General features: G+C 41.5%; 4 protein-coding genes across 5 annotated transcripts; 1 reads left to right on the forward strand and 3 right to left on the reverse strand.

Annotated features, from left to right (window-relative positions):
• Positions 1 to 955: 955 nt before the first annotated feature.
• msto1 (misato mitochondrial distribution and morphology regulator 1) lies at positions 956 to 8,317 on the reverse strand. 2 transcript variants are annotated; one of them, XM_040121332.1, is made up of 14 exons: positions 8,115 to 8,317; positions 6,922 to 7,051; positions 6,553 to 6,622; positions 6,091 to 6,166; positions 5,506 to 5,563; positions 5,242 to 5,392; positions 4,490 to 4,604; positions 3,977 to 4,111; positions 3,703 to 3,855; positions 3,081 to 3,212; positions 2,724 to 2,908; positions 1,946 to 2,050; positions 1,740 to 1,852; positions 956 to 1,626 (listed from the first exon to the last, which is right to left on the reverse strand). In XM_040121332.1, exons 1-14 carry the CDS (start codon positions 8,196 to 8,198, stop codon positions 1,364 to 1,366), a joined length of 1,770 nt encoding a protein of 589 aa, XP_039977266.1. In that variant the 5' UTR covers positions 8,199 to 8,317; the 3' UTR covers positions 956 to 1,363. The 2 variants fall into 2 exon arrangements, with proteins under 2 accessions (XP_039977266.1, XP_039977265.1); XM_040121331.1 differs by having other exon boundaries at positions 5,242 to 5,398.
• Positions 8,318 to 9,854: 1,537 nt separating this feature from the next.
• apoea (apolipoprotein Ea) lies at positions 9,855 to 14,791 on the reverse strand. Its single transcript, XM_040121021.1, has 5 exons — positions 14,715 to 14,791; positions 14,327 to 14,390; positions 13,340 to 13,490; positions 11,664 to 11,951; positions 9,855 to 10,810 (listed from the first exon to the last, which is right to left on the reverse strand). The coding sequence occupies exons 2-5, from the start codon at positions 14,367 to 14,369 to the stop codon at positions 10,504 to 10,506; spliced, it is 789 nt and encodes a 262-aa protein (XP_039976955.1). The 5' UTR covers positions 14,370 to 14,390; positions 14,715 to 14,791; the 3' UTR covers positions 9,855 to 10,503.
• Positions 14,792 to 15,741: 950 nt separating this feature from the next.
• LOC120786561 (apolipoprotein A-IV-like) lies at positions 15,742 to 18,971 on the reverse strand. Its single transcript, XM_040122046.1, has 4 exons — positions 18,805 to 18,971; positions 18,659 to 18,712; positions 18,393 to 18,543; positions 15,742 to 17,392 (listed from the first exon to the last, which is right to left on the reverse strand). Exons 2-4 carry the CDS (start codon positions 18,696 to 18,698, stop codon positions 16,813 to 16,815), a joined length of 771 nt encoding a protein of 256 aa, XP_039977980.1. The 5' UTR covers positions 18,699 to 18,712; positions 18,805 to 18,971; the 3' UTR covers positions 15,742 to 16,812.
• Positions 18,972 to 20,521: 1,550 nt separating this feature from the next.
• On the forward strand, positions 20,522 to 21,765 carry LOC120786711 (apolipoprotein A-IV-like). Its single transcript, XM_040122276.1, has 4 exons — positions 20,522 to 20,620; positions 20,734 to 20,787; positions 20,887 to 21,043; positions 21,134 to 21,765. Exons 2-4 carry the CDS (start codon positions 20,748 to 20,750, stop codon positions 21,711 to 21,713), a joined length of 777 nt encoding a protein of 258 aa, XP_039978210.1. The 5' UTR covers positions 20,522 to 20,620; positions 20,734 to 20,747; the 3' UTR covers positions 21,714 to 21,765.
• The last annotated feature ends 130 nt before the right edge of the window (positions 21,766 to 21,895 follow it).

Raw genomic sequence — 21,895 nt, forward strand, 5'->3', positions numbered from 1 at the left:
TATTGTAGCTCAGTGGATTTATTCATAGCAAACCCACTATCTGATTACCGGTTGCTTGAAGGCTTCCATTTGTAAATGGTTTGACTTTATATTTTTTGGATAGTCAGTGAACTCAATTCTTGATTGATTAAATTAAATTACTGTAATTATTTAATGAAATTTACATGGTCAACAGGCTGTCACCCTCCATAATTTTTAGTGGGACATTTTTAGAGAATAACGTTGGTGATGTGGTGTTCTCAGTTAATCCCCTGAAAGACCAAAGCCAGGAATGGAGTATTTTCTCTTGCATTCCTCTGTGCCATAGACCTCCATTCAAACAACTAAAAACATCAGTGAGCCACAGCTTCGCACTGCGTAACATACCCTCATTACCAGAAACGTGTATTTGTCCTGCTGCCATAAATGCTCACCAATGTACTGCTACAGTGCAAGACTACTGTAAAAATTAAAATTTTTTTACGATCTATTAATACAGCTTTACATCTTCAGTAGGAATAAGTGGGCTGTGGACAGGTTAGGGGACCCAGTCTGTCTCGGTCTTTTTATGGGATTTGTTGGCAATAACAAAAGTGGAGTATCATCAGCCTTATTCTTTAACTACATTTAACCTTTTTTTTTTTTTTTTTAGCTGAAGTTTGCAGTAGTAAGTCACAGGGTGGTTATTTGATGAGACTGCAGAAATCTGACCGTTAAACGTCTACCAACTAGACTGATTCCAAATTTTGATATCCAGTCAAAATACCAAGCATTTGTGTTCGCTGGCTTTAGTTTCCAATAAAATTGGCATTTTGCTTCTTCTGGCTGACTGTCACTCTGGGCTATGGCTTCGGGATAAAGTATGTAGTTTCTGATATGTCTCAGCCAATGAGAACTGCGCTGTGTCAACATCTGTGCTTGTCAAAGTGAATTAACGCCCAGAGCTTCATCTGCCCAACACATTGTGACAATTGTATCTGTTTGTCTAAATACAGTCGTTTTTATAGTCTACATTTAGTATAAAATACATTTAATTACAGATAAGCGTTTGAGGAAATGTAACCACATTACATTTACATTCACTTGATGCCACATCCATCACCTTACTGAATACTACACATGTACCTCTTCGGATGTCTAACTTACTAATATTCCCTCATCTGCATCTTGCAACTTAGTTTTATCAGTCTATTTCAACTTACGAGAAACTTTCACCTCTTTCTGTTAGCACGCAATTCAGTCCTGGTCCTTCAGTAACCACAGGCGCGGCTCCTCTTCATACCCATGTGTCTGTGTGAGAACATGCAGGCTGGCAAACGAAGCAGTCAGGCAGGTTAGCAGACGTCAGTCTACCCATAACATCGTGGATTTAAAACCGTCCATGTCAGTCGTCCTCCTCCTCCTCCTCAGTGGAAGAGCGCATCACTCCGCCACTGTCATCACGGTAACACCGGGCCAATAGGCGCAGCTGCTCCAGGGCCTCCTGGTAGTCGGCCATTTCCGGCCCCTGGGAGAGGAAGCTGGGGGCCACGCGGCGGATGTCGAAAGCGCTGGCGCCACGATGCAGCTCTGACAGCCACGAGCCGAGTGCAGGCCCAGACTGGAGGGACGTCAAGACAGGTACGGATGAAACCCCGGAGGCCAGCGCTGCAGAGAGGAGAACCATCAAATCCAGGGCAGAAAACATTTCTTCAGCAAGACAGAAATAAATGAGACTAAATAAGACTGAATGTTTTAGTAGCAAATATAAATACACTCACAGCCAGGCAGAGGGGGTTGGCTCTGCAGGAAGCCCTGAGCATCGAGGGACTGACTGAAAATCTGAGGGAAGGGCGGTGTCAGCTTACTGGGAGTAGACAAAAGCTGCAGAGTGCTGCGAGAGTGAGGATGGGAGGAGTGACGGTTAAACTACATGTTTCCTGTTAGAGATAAACAATTCAATGCATTGGTCAGTGCAGGGACTCACAGAGGAGCTGTAGGATAGAAAGATCTGATGTAGGACGCCAGGACGTCTTCCCCACTGTGGAGGCCGTGCAGAGGAGTGGGTGGTTTAGTCCCCGGAGCCAGAGAGCTGATGGAAGGAAAATCATTAAAAGGAAAATTTATTAAATGTAGATAAAACTGCAGCTCAATATCTACGTCTGCAGCTCGTGCAGCACTAAATGTGTTTGAGCACCTCCACTGATGAGTAACCTGAATTCCTGCAACTATACTACTTTATGAAACACTTCAAATCTGATGGATACTTCAATGAAACGTGTGGTGGTCAAGCTAAAACAAAAGGCCTCTTTGTTAAAGCCCTCTGGAGTCCAGGTTCATTTTGTTTAAGTCCGACTTCTCATTTTGTCAATTTAACAAAGCAAATAGCTGCCACGAACAAGACGAGGAAAAAAATGTCACCGGCACCTTTAAAAATAGTCACCAATCTTTAGTCAAAATATTACTATAGAACAGTTCAAGGTTAAAAAGTATATTGTTTCACAATTTAAACACACAAATACAACAGAAAAATGTAAGAAATATAAATATAATACACTGTTTACACGTACAAGTGATAAATCGCTGAAAATATTAATAATTGAAAGTTAAAAAAAACGTCTTTAAAAAATTCATGTGGTGTACAGACATAAATGAGAGCCTGCCTCAGCACTTTCAGCTGGCTTTCTCCGCTTTTCTATATGATCTAGAAATAAATTTATGTCGCTATAAATGATGCATTACAAAGTTATTCATATGATTCTGACCTGATGAGTCGGTGGTCTTCAAAGCCTTTGAGCGTCGCCCACTGGCCATAGCATCGGCCGTCGCCTGGTTCAGAGCAAGCCGACAGAGGTTTCCAGGGCAGAGCGTCCGCGCAGGCACTCAGGGCGTCAGGGAGAGAGCTGCCGTGCATCATGGGAAAGGGGACGGCACCGTAAGCAGCCACCACCTTTAATTTGAATAAGCGCAATCACCACCGGTGGGCAGGAAAACTGAAGGAAGGCTAATCGCTTCAGCTCTTCACTTTCACAGCATTTCAAACAGCCTATCTTGCAAAACTCAGGTATGTCTCATGCTACAATGGGTGCTGAGTGTACGTGACGGTTGTTTTTTAAAGCCACCTTTCTCCCGGATACGGCCAGGGTGTCTGCCACCTGCCACATGGGGACTCTGTTGTTCCTCAGCCTGTAAGGCACAGTGAGGGCGTCCAGGGCCAAAGCCAAGACAGCGCTGGAGTGGTACCACAGTGAGGGCTGGCACAGGGGAAAAAAAACAGCGACAGACAGACAGCTTTAGACACAGACAAGGCCACAGCCCAATTTTACATACATTCACGCAGATTGGGAAAACTATAACAGGATGTTCGTAAGTCTTAAAATGTCCTTCGCATCTAAATATTAAAGAAATTATAATTCAGTTTTATAAGTTTAAACTTGTGTGGTCAGAAATACAGTTTTATGACAATTGACAGTCTTAAACTTATTTTTATTTCAATTCTTCACCATCATATTTCTTTAAATTTTATATCTAAATTGAATCAAAACTAAATCTATGAAAATTCCAAAAGGAGGCACCAAAAATGTATTAAATTTCTAAATATAGATCAAAAACACCAAATTTGATTTAATGAAACTTACTGATCACAGTAAGTTTCATTCATCACTTAAAAAGATTAAAAAACAAAGCAACAACACAGTTAGAATTTAAAAAAAAGAAAGAAAGAAAAGGAATGAAAAGCCTCACGTCATAGTTGAGGTAAGGGAAGGCTGTGGGAGACGAGGGTCGTCTGCCCAGTCCTCCACGCAGAGTCAACGGGCAGAAGAAAGAGCTGTTGCTGGCCAGGAGGGCCGTCCCTAATGTGCAGTTTAACAGGTGGTAGAAGTCCTTCACTGGAGTCTGGGGTAACACAAATGATAATAATATAAGTGCAGAAGCCCATTTATAAAAACGTCTGCTTTTATACAAATTCAAGGCAAGAGCAGACGATAGAACGGCTAACACTGAGTTTGTGACTCACTGAGTTTGGGTGACTGACAGGTGCTAACCCCCAGGTTAGGATACCTCTCCCGCTATAAGAATCCTGCAGCATCTCTGTGACCTTCGACCCCAGGCCTGCAAAGCCATCAGCCAAGTCACACAACACCTGGAAACCCTGAGAGGAAAACAGGACACGGAGAGAGGAGGAATAATTAAAAGATTCAGAAAAAAAAAACAAAAACACATCAGTATGTTGCGTCGTGGAATACAGTTTATACTGTATGTGGAAAACAAATCTTCCTCTGTGACAATAAAAAATATCTACAAAAAACGTATAAAGAGAAACTGAAGGAAACTGTACGAGAAGTTAGGAACTAAGTGAATCAGTGAATTTTGAAATAGGAAAAAGAAAAAATATTTTTGAGCAGCGGACAGTGGCAAATTGGAAAAACTTGAATATCCTTCTACGTTTTAAGATATTACAATAAAAAAATCTAATAACAAATAATTTATCAGGATTAAAACAAAGAAAAGAGTGAAACATCAGCGTTACCTGAAGGTAATCACACTCTTCCACAAAGAAGTGCAGTTTATCCTCCAGGTCCTCGAGCACCGACCCCTGCAGGAGAGCCTCTCCCTGGCCGAAAGCCTCCAGCCGATGAGCCTCCCTGCACACCCATAAATACGAATATAAAGCTGTGCCGAGACCCAGACTGGCCACCAAAAAAAAAGTCTGCATGTGGTTAATATGAACAGTGCAACCTAATGACAGGTTATACTTAACGCACTAAGTGAAACACAAGCAACTGTGCGGTTTTAACAAGTTAAGAGAGAAAAACTTGAGAAAACCTGCTTGGGCAGCACTGTTTGGGATGCAGCCAGGAGTGTATCATTCGGGTGTTGTCACCTCAAGCCCACATTTGTGTAAAGCCTGACATCTGCTGGAGAAAAGCAGGTACTGAAGAAACAGTCTGCCGTCGGCTGGCTTTTGGTCCAACACGATTTTTTCCTCTTTTGTGCTCTCACTGTGTCTCTTTATGGTTGAACATGAGACGTTAAAAGTGACAAAGTTGTCACGATTGAGCCTCTGCTTTCACCTGTAGATGCCAGGCTTCAGATGGATTAAGATTTCCATTTTAGGCAAACTTTGCCCTCAGAAGTTGTACGAAATTGTTACCTTGGAATGAAACTCTACATTTCAAAATGAATCCACCTTTAGCAGTGGAGAACTAAAATGAAATTAATTCCCCAGGCTTTCCTTCATTTTGTTCGACACAGTGTAGGGAGTCCGACGTTGCACTTTACCCGTCGTGGTTGTACTGGTGGATGACGGAGATGGTGCGAGGGTGCAGGTGGATCCTGAGGAAGTCGGACCATACCTTCACATTGCCCTCCAGCCTGTAGCCCTTTTGCACTTGAGCCAGCCGACTGTTCACTGTATCCACGCTCACTGAGCCTGCAGCTGGGAGATTTTTTTTTTCAGAGTGGTCACTGCTGTGCTCGACAATGAGACACAAACTCTCGCGATTCGTGCCGAGTTTAAAGCAGGTCTGTTAAGGTTTTGCTCACCTGAGCGCTGAGGCTGGGAGCTGGAGGAGAAATTGGCCTTGGCGAGTAGCTCTCCAGTCTAGAAACGAAGACGGGTGTTAGGATAAGGCACTTAGCTGTATGAGGATGTTTATATCAAGCAACAATACTTTAATTCTAATGTAGAATAACGCATAGTGGAAAAACAGCCCATTTCCGAGCAGTTTTTCATGATAGCTGGTAGAAAAACAAAACTGTTATAATGTGTTCCTACGTTCCTCTGAATGTCTACTTGGCTGGTAATAAAAAAATTGTCAGACTATTGGACCAAAAAAAAACTTTTCTACTGATGAAGGACGTTTTTCATGAGTTGTGATCCTTTGTTTTTTTTTTTCGATTATTAAAAAAATATAAAACAATACAAAAAACAACAGTATCAGTTAACTTCAAAGCAATACTAGATACTACTCCTGTACTACTATTGGATCAAGATATCTTTGATCACTGCACAGATTGTTGCGGCTCAGACGCTAGGCCTGGCGTCACCGTCCCAACATCGTATTGTGACGGGAGAGGTCCTGTATCATTTAGCTGCAGGTCAGTTTCAGTCCCACCACAAATACTCACATCCAACTTGTCCAGATCTTCAAGGAAGGAGTTCTTTGCAGGAGGACTTTCTTTATGCATCATGAGGCTTCCCTCCCTGAAAGACACAGCACATTTTTGTATTAAACAGACCAAGAACTGTCCATACAAACACGTAAAATGCAGTATACATAAGAAAGGAACTTAGTATTAAATGTCAAATAATTAACTAGACCTAAAAATTTTGTTCTCTGACAGTAGTAGTAGGCTACATTGCACGTAGTATTACTGAACACACAATGTACTGTGTAGTTTTAACCAAAACAAATGTGATACACAGGCTTCAGAGCGAACACCAATGATAAATGACAGAAGTCTGTAACCGTGCAACAATGCGTTTGCATATTTACACGTATTTCCAGCTATAAAATGTCAATGCCTGTGATGTCCTAGGAGCTGTAAACACACAGGCAATCATGAACACACAGATACGCTCTCCTTTACCATGAGACAGCAGATATGTCTTTGCCTGCATCATACAGTCTTCCCTCCTGCCGCAGAGTCCGAAGACTTCCTGTCGCAGAAAGAGAGTGACAGGCAGGGACCAGGTTATATACGGTGCGATGCTGGATTGATGGTGGAATAAACGTTTATATTACCAATGACTCACAGAAGGGCTAGATGAGAAGCAGCGAAGGGCAAGGCCGATATTTAGGATTGATAACAAGCTTACTGGAGCATCATACAGCAGCAAACATGCAAACTTGGAAACATTTAAGTCACAACGCCAGGAATAAATTAGGATAATCTTAGTCCCCACCAGCACAGAGGATGTGTTCAGCATTAATAAAAGCACGTGAGAGGCAAAATGACCTTTGAGATCCATGGCAATGAGGCGAGGTGTGTAGGTGACGTGTCCGCCCAGAGTCTGTCCTTCGCGAAACACGACATCACTGAGGATCTCACCTGGCGGCGTCTCTGGGTCGTATGATATAGAGGCATCCTGCGAACAAAGAGAAGATCATCTCCATTCTCCTGCCAGTGTCTATGTGGCCAAGGTGACCAGTAATGCTACAGCGCTGCTCAAACGTTTCAGGCACTGCAGATGTTTCGATTCCTATCCATCAGGGAGGCGCCTGATTGGACCCAAATTCATTCTGCAGCAGGACAACGAGCCCTAACATACAGCCAGACTCATGAAGAACTATCTTCAGCAACAAGAAGGTGAAGGAGTCCTACAACTGATGGGCTGGCCCCCACAGAGCCCTGATCTCAGCATCATGGGAGTCTGTCTGGGATCACATGAAGGGACAGAAGACACTGAGACAGACCAAATCCACAGAGCAACTGTGGCAAGTTCCCCAAGATGACTGGAACAACCTACCTGCCAAAAACCTAGAAAGACTGGGACCAAGTGTACTGAGGAGAACTGGTGCTGTTTCAAAGGCAAAGGGCGGCCTAACCCCACCCAAATACTGATTTTATTTAGGTTTGTTTCTGTTTGCTGCACTCTGTATGAAGTTCATTGAGAAATAAAAAAGATTATTTTTGAAGCAGAAGATCCTCACTTTACTTTTAGTGAATAAAACTTTTGATTAGTACTTTATATTATTATTTATATTACTGAATTATAATCATTGATGGATTAATGTGCGCATCACTTCAATTGTTACAGCTGGTAAAGGTGGAAACACTCAAACACTACTTTAAATTATCCTGGGAAGTGATTAATCTGTATCTTCTGCTAAAGAATCTCACTGATTTCCGTCTTGAAAAATACATAATTTTCTGATCACAAACAGGCTGCTGCCCTGACATTTGATATTTAGCAGCTTTAGCAACATAAAACCTGGTGGCTAACGTTTGCTCTAAGGCTCCAGCTCCTGTGTGCAAGCTTGATGATATCGAATCTCTTCCTCGGTGAGTTAAAAAATAAATAAATAAATAAATAAAAGATCATAATGTGCACATTACTGCTGCAGAAACCGCGTGCAGTGTCTGACAACACATGCCAAGCTAACGCTAGCCAGCCTAGCGTAGCGTTAGCCGCCGCAGCTTTTCCCCACCTGTAAATTCCACCAGTGAGTCCCCACAAAGTTTGAATAATGTCCCAGCTGAAGAGTGATGATTTCTCTGCAAAGGCCGCTCATCGTGACGGATCTTAACACTCGGGATAAAATATAAAAATCGCTTCTTTGAACATGATGAACATGTTTGGAAAATGACAACACTGAACAGCGACGAACTAACGAAGGGGGAGGGAGGGCGTGTCCCTCTGTGAACACGTTTATTCCATTGGCTGAAAGAAAATTAAGAGGCGATGTGATTGGACGCACAAATGACGTGCCGTGATAGTTCGGTTTCACCTCGCCGTAGCTTCACGTGTGGTGGAAACATCCATCACACGGACGTTGTCCGTGTGTTTTCATCCTTCATCCTCTGTCAAGCGATAGTTTGACATTTTGTCCTATTCCTCACAGTGAAAATGAGGTTACAATGCAGCTTTATGTTTAAGTTCAGCTCAGCTTTATAGTCCCGACGGCAGCTCATCATTATATAGTGTTGTATTATTAGAACTCCCTTTAATCATGTTTAATTTAAATGAACCTCTTCTATTTTTATATTGTTTTCCTTTTCTTTGCCAATATTTTTCCTTGTGCTTTGTATCTATAACTTTACTATTTTAAGGTTAACAAGTGCAAGATGGAAGATGTCTCCTTTTTGTAATAAAGAAAGTACTTATTGTGTAAAATTGCCTCTTTTATATATTATGGACGGTTCACTTCTGATTCAGTAATGTGTAAGCAGCATTTTAATCTTTATTTACAATTCTTTCTTTTTTTTTTTTTTTTTTTTTGTACATTTGCCAACCCACATTTCTCAGTTCTGAGTTCATGTTTGTTTTTTTTTAACTCTTCACACAAGTCAGGACAACAGCAGTTAATGTGGACTAAACTGAGGATCACTTCTCACTGCTTTGACACAAAGCACATTCAGTCACCACATTTTTAAAAACCCACAAACTGTTTTTGTCAGTCAAACTGAGCCACCACCGAAAACCTCCGTGTGTTTACAGTCCATTTTACATGTTGAAGAACTGTTGTGAGCTCTAAACCATAACACATAACGCAAAACTACTGTGAATTAAACTGCAATATGCCACAGTCTGCTACATCTATATCTGAAATTATGCCTCTGAACTGTGCAACAGAAATATAAAGCAACATAAAGTGGAAACACTCAAGTAAAGCACAAGTACCTCAAAATTGTACTTAATTACAGTAGTAATTAAGTAACTTTGAGTAACTTTACCGATAATAAACTGCGTCATGGTTTGTTTAGCATCATCATCTGCTCTCCACACATGCAAGATTTATACAGTGATGGTGAAGTATTGTAACACTTGGCCTTGCAGTATTATAGTTGTAGTATTGTAGTATAAGGTATTAAGATCCTTCCTGACTGTTGTTACAAGATATTTTAACGTATTTGGAAGGATCATAATGCATAATTCCCATTTTACAATACATTAAGCAGGTGAAACATTTTTCTGGACTTCATAGAAAGTGATGCCAACTTTAATTTTTGTTTTTGTGATATATAACAGTATATGGACACAGCAGCCGGTATGACATCACTGCAGTTTTCACTTTGCTGTGCATTAAAAATGTTTTATTTCCACTGTAAACTACTTATTAAAGTGAAATCTGTATCTTCTTTCCGAAACTAGTCAAGAGTAGTGACATTCTACATATTGCTGTAGTCCCCTCTTCTCTGTTTACATTCAAATTATCAAAGAGAAATTAAAAAAAAAAAAAACCCGATCTACTTCTTCTATTTAATAATTTAATATGCTCTCAATTTCCATCAATGTGTGCAGCTGTGTGATCATCACAGTAAAGCTGACCAGTGTCAATTACACTCCTGTGAATTTATATTGATCTGTGAAAATCTTTTGTAATATTATAGTTTTTTCAGTAAAAACGGACATTATCATAATGACTTTTCTGTGTGTTGAATTTTCACGTTAAATTTTATGTTATGTTTTTTTAATTATTACACTGTACCATATATGTTGCTCTCAGCGCATTCCTCCCCCAAAGTGTGAAATTTTCAAATTTGACACCTGCTGGACTTTAATCATTTAATATCTGCAAACAGTGCCCACATTTTAGGCAAGAAGACTTTGAGACGAGGGTGTGAATGTGCACAGTTTAAAACACATTGCTGATGACCAATGATTTTCTACACACATGTGAGCAGCTGGTTTTTATTAAAGAGCTTTGAGTGACAGAGAGACACACTTAGACTGGTGGACATTTGTGATAAAACAAAGAGTTTCCTTTTCAATGGTGAGATCCTTAATTTACTAATCCTTTTAAACTCTTTACAGGTGGTTTTAGAGACAGGGAGCGGTGGATAAAACTGTCAGTCCAGGCTGTTTGATTACAGGGTTTAGAGGTTGGTACTGACCATGGAGACAAAAGGCTGAAACCAGTTGCGCACCTCCTCCATCTTCTCCTCCAGGGTGGATCGCATGTCTGTGGCCGTTTTCTCAAATTTCTCCTTGATGTCGTCAGCCGTGGTCTGAATTTTTTCCTTCACGTTCTCTACCTGTGACTTCAGCAGGTCGTTCAGGGTGGTGATCTTCGCCTGCACGTTGTCTCGCACCTGGGCAAAATAAGGGTCGAGACGCGTCCTCATTTCCACCATGTTGTCTGAGGTACGGGACTGAAGCTCCTCAAAGTAGTCGGCAACATGTCTGAGAAAAGGGCAGAGTGTTTTTTGTTTTGTTTTTTACCACAAGAGTGATACATGATAACAAGTATTCAGATAGCACAGTGTAAAAAATACTTTTAGAAGTCCTGCATTCAAAATCATACTTAAGTAAAAGTACATAAGTCTTATCAGCAAAATTTACTTAATAGTATCATAAGTGAAAGTACACATTATGCAATGTTTGAGAGTGTTATATGATATTATATACATTATTAAGTGTATATTATTGACACATAGTAGCTAATTAACTTCTTTATATATTGTTGGGTAGTTTGATCTATAAAAATGTAACATGTTTTAGAGGTTGACTGTATGTTTATAAATTGCACTTTTTACTCCACTACATTTGTGTTGCAGCCATAGTTACTCTTTCAAAATTAAGATTTTACATTAAAAAACATTTGATCAGCTTTTAAAGACATCATTGCGTTGTTAGAGATTTAGCCAGCGGTTTCACACCTTGCTGACTTTGTTGATCGACTGATTGAGGAATCATTGCAGCTCTAGTATTTTCAAATTAATTTACTTTATTCCGCCGGGATAATCCGCTCAGTATCAAGCCTGCTTTCTGGGTATGGGTATTAAAAACAAACAGTAAGACGATTATTACATAAACTAGTATTAAAACATAGATTAGTATAAAGTGTTTAAAGTATTTTTTCTGATTGGTTCTTGAAAATCTTCCCGGGAGAACCCAATAAACTCAATAAAACAATCAAAAATCCTCATAAGTTTAGTTAGTAAGACTTAGTGAAACTATTTGAGCCTCTTACTGGACAGAGTTCCCCATCGGCCTCCCTCAGTGTCACCTCAGTGCGCCTCAGCGTTTCACTCACCTCTTGATCTCCTGTGTGTCCTTGTTGAGGCGTTTCTTCAGCTTGCGGGTGTAGGCGGAGACCCTGACCCTGACGTCGCCGACGTTCTGCTCCATCATGGTCTGCAGCTCCTGGGCGTACTTCTCCGTCTGCTCCCGGCCCTCGCTCATGTGGTCGCTGAGTTTGTCGGCCAGCTGCTGCAGGTCTTTGCCCAGACGCTCCTTAGCCTCGTGAGTGTAGGGAGCCAGCTTGGTCTGTATGTCGTCCCTGTACATGGCCAGCTCAGACATGCTGTCCTGGATCAGGGTGCTGTTAGGGGGGGTGAGACAGATGACTTGAAGGGCTTTTGTTGGTGTTTTTGTGAAGTGGTCAGGGTCTTAAGGGGGTCAAGTTTGAGGTCAGAGCAAATAAAGGCCTTATTCGAGACTGGAACAGGAAAACAACTGTTTATTTGTCTTGCAAATAGTCTCAGCAGAGATGTTGATCTATCTACAGCAGCTCTGTTTGTACTGAACCATTCCATGTCCAAGAACTCAAATAACAAAAATCAACAGATTTTGACGGAAACACCGTGTAAAGATCCAGTAGTAGCTGGGTCAAAACCGCGCAACGTCAGAAAAGTGGACTTGAGACCGGCCTCAGTCAGCAACTCTCTACATGTCTCACCTCACTGACACATGCTGACTAAACTTCTCACACTCAGCTGAGTCCAGAACGTATGGTTGCGTAACCAAGCAGAGGTCTGACACTGGTAAAGAACAGAAGTACCATCAGCAACATGTACTTCAAGTATCAAAAGTGAAATCCCTGTCAGTGATTAATTATTATATATGATGTTAATTCATTATTATTACCTCCGCCAGGGAGGTTACGTTTCCACCCGTGTCTGTTTGCTGGTTTGTTGGTTTATTTGTCAGCAGGATTACGCAAGAAAATACTGAACCGATTTTGAACCGAACTTGGTGGAGGGCTGGGCAATGGGCCCGGGAAGAACCCATTCAATTTTGGGACAGATCCGGATCATTTACAATGAACTTGAATTTTTTCCTCTTAAGTCTGGTGTATGTTGTTTGACATTGGCCTTGGCGGAGGTCTACGCTCTACTCAGCGCATTTTCTAGTCCGTGTCTGTTCTTACTTTAGCAGTTTCGTTCCCCCTGTATACTGAGCACGGTAAACGGAGAGAATGACAATGCACTCTGCAAAGAAATATTCAGAAAAGAAACAGACCGTAAATTTATCCTGAGATTAACGCTGGAGCCCGTGTACTGAGGAGGACAGCTGAGACGTTTGTGCATGTTACTCTTATGCATTACAAAACATTACAGATAAAGCAAATCTATTTTTCAAAACTATTTTTTACTTTGAGTGGGAACCAATCGACCTCCATTTGCAGATTTCACTGATTTAAATGCCCCAGGTAAAAAAAAGGGTGAGTGCAGCGACCCTTCGCTATAGTGGACTGAACTGAAAATGTTTGCCTGAGCAGGTGGTTCAGATTAAAACTCTAATAATATTCAAATATGTGATCAAATATAGTCTGTACTGGCAATCACAGGAGCAGGTACGTGAACCGGTATAGAGGTCATAGAAGGTCATGCACATGTACAGTAAGTTAGACATGATATTGCAAATAAATTGAGGCTATTACTATGGTAACCACCTCTAAACTCATCACCATAATGTAAACGAACTCACTCCAGTTCTCTGCTGATGTGGGAGCGCTTGATGTCCCCCACCACCTCATCTGCCCTCGAGCTCAGATCCGTTAAATAATCCTTAAAGTTGTCGACGGTGATTTCCCAGGGGTTCTTCCAGTCGATCTGAGGCACGTTTCTGGCATGGCAGCCTGGTTTGGGAAGAAAAAAAACAAAACAACATCTCAAAATACCATCTCTTGAGCTTTTAGACGGGAAATGACACCAGACTGAAGAAGTTTTGCACTGGATTATATGTAAACCTCCCTCTATGAATCAGTGGTTGTATGATTTCATTAGAAGATTTCTCTTGAGGTCTTGTTTTGTAAAATCTGGGACCTGTATTCGGACGACAGGGGTCCGAATACAGGGCCCTAGTGCCCTGGCTAAACCCCTCAGCCTGAAAATCAGTCTTTGGGCCTCCCTGGTGCCCAAGGACTCCCCCTCCCTGGAAAAAGGACTCAGATCTGTGGAAACCACCATATAAACTGTAGGACCTGCATACTGCTGGTATGTTTGGAGACAACTTATATGGTCGAAAAGAAGTTCCTTTTGCTTCCTTTGTATTATTCTTATCAGCGTGAGAGCCAGCAACGCGCTCTCATTCGCTGCTGGGCCCTGGAGTATCCTGTATTTTCAAAATAAAAGCCCCAAGGTAACAACAGCTTATGGCAGGCTTCTAGAGTGTCAACAACTTTCAAAATAAAAATCTGTTCCTTTTTTTTCATTTTCCCTCTTTCCCTCTCCCTTCTTTCCTTTCTTTCCTACTTTTTCTTTCTTTCTTTTTCTTTCTTTCTTTTACTATACTTATACAGCATTTCACGCACTAAATTTTCAGCGGTCTGCGACTTGCCAGCTCTCACATGCGTTGTCTTAACAATTTTGCATTTTCTACTTACTGTTTTAAATGCGTTATGCAAAAAGAAAAACAAAAAACGTTACTCTCATCAGTTTTTAAGCGGTTTTTAAGTGGAAATGTTGAACGTACCTGAAAAAACTGCCAATGCAAGGATTACTGCAAAGATCTTCATGATGACCAGAAAAAAGGACACCTGGAATATCATATGACAAATAAGATACAATTATCTCAACCCTCACCTACAGGTTTTAGAAAAAATGTTTACTTAAAAAAAGCTGAAATTTTCTCCCACTGAGCATAAATTTCAAGACTTTTTTTTTTTTAATTCACACTTCATCCAAATCATCTCAAATTCCTCTGCATGTTTATGTTCTTGAGTGATGAAAGTCTTTTAAAAATCAAACTCTTTATTGATCTAGTTTAAATAAACGTAAGCGTTGCAAGTTATTTGACAGTTAAAAAAACAAAAAATTATTCGACAACCAGCCGTTGAAGGTTCATAGAAACTATATCTTACCTCAGTGATCCTTATGTGTGTCTCTGAGAGCGACTGAAGTCGTCACCCAGTATTTATACGGTTTAGCTGGCATTGATGCGATCCAATAAATATCAGGAGGATTTTTGACCTTCGTCCGAAGTTCCAGGCATGAACTGTGTTGTTGTCATCTTTTATTGCTGCGTCTGTTATTTGGGCTCCACGTCGCACACTGAAAGTACAAAAGAAAGGCACAGGTCAGAAGTTAGGAGCACCCAAAAAATTCTGATCTCAGCTCTTTCAGTCTGTATTATTGGTTTAAATCCTCTGAATTACAAGTGGAATAGTTTGATTTAACCACTGCACATTTCCTTAAATAAATGTGATTCTTTCTAAAGTGTAAAAAACTGTGACAGCACCATCAGATAATCAGAAAAAAAACCTCCAGTTTTTACACTGTCCTTGAATGTCAAAAGCATATTGCTACTGTTAGACCGACAGGAGAAGGCCAAAAGTCACTCTTCATACAGAAAATCATTGTCTGGTTCATAGTCTGCTTTAACAACTGCTGCCTGCATTCATACAAGATTCACAAGATGGGAAACCTTCCAATAAACAACTCTACCCTCCATTCAGATCAGGATAATTAATTACTAACTTTATGGTCTGTGAAGATGTACATTTACTTGTGGTCTAACTGTTAAAATATACAGACATGAGGCATTAAATACATTTATTGCCCCCAGATTATGGACGATATATGAGGGCTTTCAGTGCATTAATATGATCAGGTGAAACATTTTTCTAATGTTGAATAGGGCAGTGGTTCCCAGCCTGGTTGTCTGCATTCCCAATAGCACTTGCAAAAGAGATCTCAGGGGTTGTGAGATTAGTAATAGAACATAAAAGCAGACAAAATCTATTTTCTCACTTTCCTCTAATCTTGTCTTTTTCTTCTGGTAAATGACTGGATGATTTCACCTCTTCAGGGAACTCTAAAAATCATAAATAAATAAAAGAGGAAAATGCAACCGGCGACGAGGGTTCACAAGTAGTAATTGTTTTATTTTGACCAGTCACAAAATCAAAAAGGTCGGGAACCACTGGCAAAGGTGAAAAACTTAGTATGTTTTAAGTGTTTTCAGTTTTTGTATCAGTGTGGCCCTTCAAATATGCAGGATATTTGAAATGCTTTTATTTGCCTCAGATTTACAATGTCAGGTTTTTGGTGAAGCAACAGTGGAAACTATTACAATTTTATTATAGTATTGCTGTTTTTTTTCCCCAGTGTGGCTCACATACGCCGCCTGCACTCTTCATTTTGAAGACTCTCTTTACGTGCTGCTGCTCTGCCTTCATGTTTTTGCTGATTTGATTTGATTCTTTCGCTGAACTTATGTCAATTCAAGGCCGTCTAGCAGCTGGATGTGGCTGTTAGGAAAGTTAAGGTGAGACTGCGTAACCTTTGCCGAACAAACAGTCACTGTGGCCACAGGAGGTAATGACAAGATTGTGATAAATACTAAAATGTTGCTTAACAGCAGCACAAGGAGGGAAGAACTGTAAAGTCAACAAGCTGACTCAGCAATGTCACTGATAAAGCACAATCTATTTCCTAATTTTTAAACCCCCGAGTGCGTTGAATTGAGCAATGGTGCGTTTTACTCTTTATGAATTCCACTTTTCATTTGAGACGTCAAGAGAGACTGCATTATTTCTTCTCTCTAAAGTTATATAATCTCACTTCAACATCCCTTAGTGAGATTCTCTTTCATACATAATGTTGGACATTAATAGTTACATGCGTGAATTTTCAGCCCCATTTTCTTACTGGATGTGGTTGTTTTGGCAAAGCCTTCTGTGCATTATCCGTTTCAATTAGTAAGAAAGCTGCGTGATAACATAACATACATTTAACCTATTTATTGTTGTTTTACAGATAACACCTTACAGCTGTAAACAGTCACACAAAAGACAAAATACTGACATTTTTCAGAGGGTCGCCCCTGAGAGAACATAAAAAACATAGAAAATTAGGTACTGCACTTTTTATCTGTCCCATAAACACTGCCCCGACTCAACAGAGATCTCTGATGACGTGGCAGGAGAGAATAATTCAAACCCTGGCTTAGATGTCCGTTTACTGGGTCAGCTTAGTGAAGGACTTCCACAGAGCAGCCAGCTGCTTTTTCAAGTTCTGGGTGTCAGCGTCCAGCCTGGTCCTCATCTCCTCTCCGTAGGGAACCAGGGTCTGCTGGATCTCCTGGGTTTTCTGGGTCAGCTGGGTCTGGAAGCTCTGGGCCAGGGGGATCATGCTCCTCTGAAACTCCTCCACACTCTCCTCCATCTTCTGCTTCATCTCCTCGGTGTAGGGAACCATCTGGGCCTGCAGCTGGTTCACGCTCGTATCCAGCTGTGCCTTCAGCTCCTGGCTCTTCTGCAGCAGGACGGCCTTCAGGGCCTCTGGGTCCATGGCCTCAGCGTAAGGGACAGCTTCCTTCCTCAGCTCCTCCACCTGACGCTGGAGGTGCGCCACCAGCTCCTCGGCATAGGGCTGCAGGCGAGTTCCAAAAGCGGTCAGATCTTTCTCCAGACGGGTCCCCAGCTGCTCGGCCTCCTGGGTAAACTTAGACATGAGGTCCTGGGTCAGAGGAGCCACCTGAGCACGCAGAGCACCAGTGAACTTGTTGACGGCGTCAGTGCTCTCAGAGATGAGGGTGCTGCAGAGGCACAAACAGAAACAAAGACTTTGAATAAGTCATGAAAACCTTAAAAGAACTTCAAACAACATAAACATACCAAAACGTTAGTGATTCAATGGAAATGTTTATTTTTAACGCCCCCTGAAAACTTATTTTCTCAATCAGCTTCTTTGGGTAAAGGATCCCACCTGAATACACAATTTTTTGTCAAAGTTAGAGAAGGTTTGGTTTTTCACATTTGACATTTCTGCTTTTCTCTTTTCCCGTGGTCTCACTGCTTCATATTGGGCAGTGCTCAGTTAGAAAATCGATTGAAAATTGATTGAGTGCATCAATCAGAATTCAACAACATTTGAATCTGATGTAACTTAGTGTGTTGTTTGGTCACTTTTGGTCAGATAAATCTGATCAAACCAAACCAAAACCAAACCTTTCGGCAAACAGTTGCTTAGTTACACACCCAGAAATTACGGAGCAACATTATCATTCATTTGGAGTCGTGTTTGTGTCCAACTGATGAATGTAAATCCAATGTTCAGTCTCTTTTAGCTCAGTTTTTGGTCTCCACCAGCTCCTGTGGAAAATATCTGGCTCTTTAGCTGCTAAATGCTCCACTATGTTCACCAGCTGATGTTTCATGCTGAGGAGGCAGTACACAGTGGGTGTCCAGAGATTTCGCGATGAAAACAGCTGCCTGCTGCAGCCGGAAACGATGCTATGAGAGCAGTGAAAGTGAACAAAAACACTAAAGTTGTGGGTCGGACTAAACAATCAGCTGAAACTCACTTTAAAGCTCTATAAAATGGATTGGAGCTGCAGATTTTGGAGATAACTTTGTTCATCACTAAGCACGAACCCTTTCACATTGTTTTTCTCAAACATTATAACTATAAAAATATAAATTACAGCTACTTTAATTTTCTAGAGAGATATTTAAGATTTGAAGCCAAATTTTCAGGGGCTTTAATTTTTCTTAAAGGTTGTAGTAAATTCATCATCATCATTTTGAGACTCTTACTTCACTTCCTTTCCCAGCTCAGACTGTCTGATCTGCTTCAGGGAGTCCTCCGCGGTCACGGTTGCCTTGGCAACATAGTCCCAGAAAGCATCTTTCACCATGTCGACCTGGTGTTTGGGCTGGGTTTGCCACACGAGGTTGGCATTGCAACCTGATGAAAGAACAGAGGCAAAGGCGTTTGTGGTCACATGTTGCCTCTGAGTACTCCATCTTAAATGACGAGCATGTTGAAAATGTTGATTATTCACCAAAATGACAAAACTTACCGGTGAGAACAGCGAGGACGAGAACCGCGAGGAACTTCATGGCTGACTCTGCAGCTGAAAGGAAACATTCAAAGTTAGCTCTTTGTGGGTATTTTTCAATTGTATCTCACGACCTCAGATGCGACTCCCTCTCACTGGTCTCCTACCTGAGCTTGCTGTTCAGTCAGTGAGTTGCTGAGAACTGTGTCTGTGCTTCTGCGCAGTTCATTGCTGAGTATATATCAGCAGCTGAGCTGTATGGAGGTAGCAGAGGAGTAAAGTCCAGCGCCGAGTGCCGCGCTGTCACCACTGCTTCCACATCACGACAGTGGCAACAGTGATGTGTCAGGGACGGCCCCTGACATCAGCCCTGTCTGATCACACCTCGTGTACATGTCATTTTATACCTTTCGGACTGCTTCCAGAGCAAGATTTGAACCCAGATAATATTTTTAGGAAGGTTTTGGTTTTATTTTCTTATTGTTGATGGACCAGTTGTTGTTGAGTCAACTAGTCTCTGTAGTATTTGTCTTTATATGACACTTTCTAGGCTTATTGTCAGAAAAAAAATTTACAAAACGAAGGTTCAATTGTATGCGTATACAGTATACACAATTAGATACAAATGTTCCTTTACACTGTGTGCATGTAGAATCTCTCATTTTACTCTGCTGGATGGACTTAATTTGAATGTACCAAAGTTCATAGATATATTTCAACAGTTGTTGATATATTTTAGTCTCGACCAAAGTAAAAGACTGACCGACAGACTTTATCAGTCATGTTGCTAGCATGCCTACTAAGTAAAAACTTCTATACGCTATCACACAATCTGTATAAGGCCATAGGAAATACTAAGAGTACTTATTTGATTGAAATCAGTTAAAACAACTGGGGAGACGTGAATTTGGGTTACTCATATGAAACACATGTAAACACAGTGTTGAGTTGTGACACAGAAACCTTAACATGGCATCAGACAAGATGATGTGAGGTTTTTTCTGTTTCACTCTGTTGTGACATACAAATACTGTTGTTCGCTTTGTCGTAACTTATGCTGCACAGAGTAAAGATATTGAAACATATTGATGTACTTAAATGTTCTTGACTTGGTGCGGACAAACTATTGTCAGAGGTTTTATAGGTCAGTGAAATGTGAGCAGGACTTTGATCCCCTTGTTCCGTCTGACCTGCAGATTATCTTTACTGAAAAAATGTTGTGTTTCCTTACACAGCAGCTCCGTCCCGACGGAGGAGCTACCGTCTTCCTCTCAGGAGGAACTACTGATAAACATCCTGCTGTTTTCGTATAATGCACATGGGGACCTTGAGGCAATTTATAAGGGAACTTGGAGGGAGATGCCCCACTCTGACTAAAATAGAAAATCAAAACCTACATGTATTTACTGATGTATTTATTTTAACTGAGCAGCGAGTTTTATACTCGAACTTGAAGGGAAACTGCCGATTTTACATATTAAAGTCTGTTTACATTTCTTGGGGAGTACTACGACACATGTGTAAAAAAAGAGTTGTGTAAAGCCTTTTCTGGCTCTAGAGGGCGCTGTGTGAGATAAGTCAGATAGATTGACTCAAGTGATGTCACAGTAGAGTGCGCTCTTAAATAAGACTCAGTTGCAGAACTTTTCCCGTACTTTTTAAAAATTGAAATGACTGTTTCACTACTTTAAATGACGTTTTTCTTTCTGTGTAACCGCTGCACGTGCGGCTGTTTGGAAACAGCAGAGTATAAATCATTGTTCAACCAAATCAGATGTCAGAAAATACTGTGTGTACTAAAATATGAGCAAGCGATGACACTTACGATATGACGTGGAGTGACAGCTGTGACAAGAATCTGTCCAGCGGGGCAACTGGAGAAGGACTTTACCCTTGAATGCGGCTATAAAAATGATGAACGGCCGTCTGCACAACACAAGTCTTCAGACAGAGCGTGACCAAGGGACAAGCTGCCACTGCAAGGTAAAATATTTTTCTTATTAAACATTTTCACAAATTTATGAATAAAATGAATGTTCAGTTTACACACTTTTATGTGCGCATTTTAAATTGCTCATTTTCTTTCTATCCAACAGAGTCAAGTTCAATCATGAAGGTACTTGTGGTTCTCGCACTTGCCGTTTTCTCCGGTGAGTGAATTTTGTCTTTGAACTAAAAGCTGGATCCATGTAAACCACAGTTATTGTTTGGGCTCTGCTCTAACCTCTGCGCGACACCTGCTGTTTTAGCCACGGTTTGCAGCGCCAACATCCTGTGGCCGGAGCAGTCCAAGACCAACCTGGAGGTGGTGAAAGATGCTTTTTGGGACTACGTTGCCAAAGCGACACTCACTGCTGAGGACTCCCTGAGGGAGATCAGACAGTCTGAGCTGGGACAGGAAGTCAAGTAAGAGTCTCAACCTGATAAAGAAGACTAACGCCATTAGAAATGAGCGTGAGTTTCATTTTATGACTGTTTTTTTTATGTGTCTTACAGTGCGAAGATCTCTCAGAGCGCTGACACAGTCAATCAGTACATCGTTGCTCTGCGTGCTCAGGCGGCTCCTCTGACCGAGAACTTCATGACTCAGTTTACCCAGGAGGCCGAGCTTCTGAAGGCTCGTCTGGAGAAAGACCTGACCGCTGTGAGCACCAACCTGCAGCCCTACGCCGAGGAGCTGGTGGCGAACCTCCAGCGTCAGGTGGAGGAGCTGAGGAAGGAAGCTGTCCCTTACACTGAGGCCATGGACCCAGAGGCCCTGAAGGCCGTCCTGCTGCAGAAGAGCCAGGAGCTGAAGGCGCAGCTGGATACGAGCGTGAACCAGCTGCAGGCCCAGATGGTTCCCTACACCGAGGAGATGAAGCAGAAGATGGAGGAGAGTGTGGAGGAGTTTCAGAGGAGCATGATCCCCCTGGCCCAGAGCTTCCAGACCCAGCTGACCCAGAAAACCGAGGAGATCCAGCAGACCCTGACTCCATATGGAGAGGAAATGAGGGCCAAGCTGGACGCCAGCGCTCAGGACCTGCAGGCTCAGCTGACTGCTCTGTGGGAGTCCTTCACTAAGAAGACCCAGTAAACTGCTCTGTCTGCCTCAAAGCCTTCATTGCTTTTTGAGCAACACCAAATATTTATGTTAACTTGACCTAATGTATAATTTATTCAATAAAACTTGACAATCAAGTTCTGTATTTTAGTTGTCCATATTTTCAAGTTTGTTTGTTTTTTTTTGTTTTTTTTTTAAACACAAAGATCGCATAA

Source organism: Xiphias gladius, chromosome 24 (assembly GCF_016859285.1).
Source record: "Xiphias gladius isolate SHS-SW01 ecotype Sanya breed wild chromosome 24, ASM1685928v1, whole genome shotgun sequence".
Lineage (NCBI taxonomy): Eukaryota > Metazoa > Chordata > Actinopteri > Istiophoriformes > Xiphiidae > Xiphias > Xiphias gladius.

Excerpts from the sequence above, each read along its gene's own strand:
- LOC120786561 (XM_040122046.1), bottom strand. The coding sequence starts at position 18,698 with ATGAAGTTCCTCGCGGTTCTCGTCCTCGCTGTTCTCACCG. Across the intron at positions 18,544-18,658 it reads CGTCCTCGCTGTTCTCACCG|GTTGCAATGCCAACCTCGTG; the intron begins GTAAGTTTTGTC and ends TTCTTTCATCAG. Across the intron at positions 17,393-18,392 it reads GAGCTGGGAAAGGAAGTGAA|CACCCTCATCTCTGAGAGCA; the intron begins GTAAGAGTCTCA and ends GTGCCTCTGCAG.
- apoea (XM_040121021.1), bottom strand. The coding sequence starts at position 14,369 with ATGAAGATCTTTGCAGTAATCCTTGCATTGGCAGTTTTTTCAG. Across the intron at positions 13,491-14,326 it reads TGCATTGGCAGTTTTTTCAG|GCTGCCATGCCAGAAACGTG; the intron begins GTACGTTCAACA and ends TTCCCAAACCAG. Across the intron at positions 10,811-11,663 it reads GACACACAGGAGATCAAGAG|ACATGTTGCCGACTACTTTG; the intron begins GTGAGTGAAACG and ends CCCTTTTCTCAG.
- LOC120786711 (XM_040122276.1), top strand. The coding sequence starts at position 20,748 with ATGAAGGTACTTGTGGTTCTCGCACTTGCCGTTTTCTCCG. Across the intron at positions 20,788-20,886 it reads CGCACTTGCCGTTTTCTCCG|CCACGGTTTGCAGCGCCAAC; the intron begins GTGAGTGAATTT and ends CTGCTGTTTTAG. Across the intron at positions 21,044-21,133 it reads GAGCTGGGACAGGAAGTCAA|TGCGAAGATCTCTCAGAGCG; the intron begins GTAAGAGTCTCA and ends TGTGTCTTACAG.
- msto1 (XM_040121331.1), bottom strand. The coding sequence starts at position 8,198 with ATGAGCGGCCTTTGCAGAGAAATCATCACTCTTCAGCTGGGACATTAT. Across the intron at positions 1,853-1,945 it reads TTCTATCCTACAGCTCCTCT|CACTCTGCAGCTTTTGTCTA; the intron begins GTGAGTCCCTGC and ends TCACTCTCGCAG. Across the intron at positions 1,627-1,739 it reads CCAACCCCCTCTGCCTGGCT|CGCTGGCCTCCGGGGTTTCA; the intron begins GTGAGTGTATTT and ends TCCTCTCTGCAG.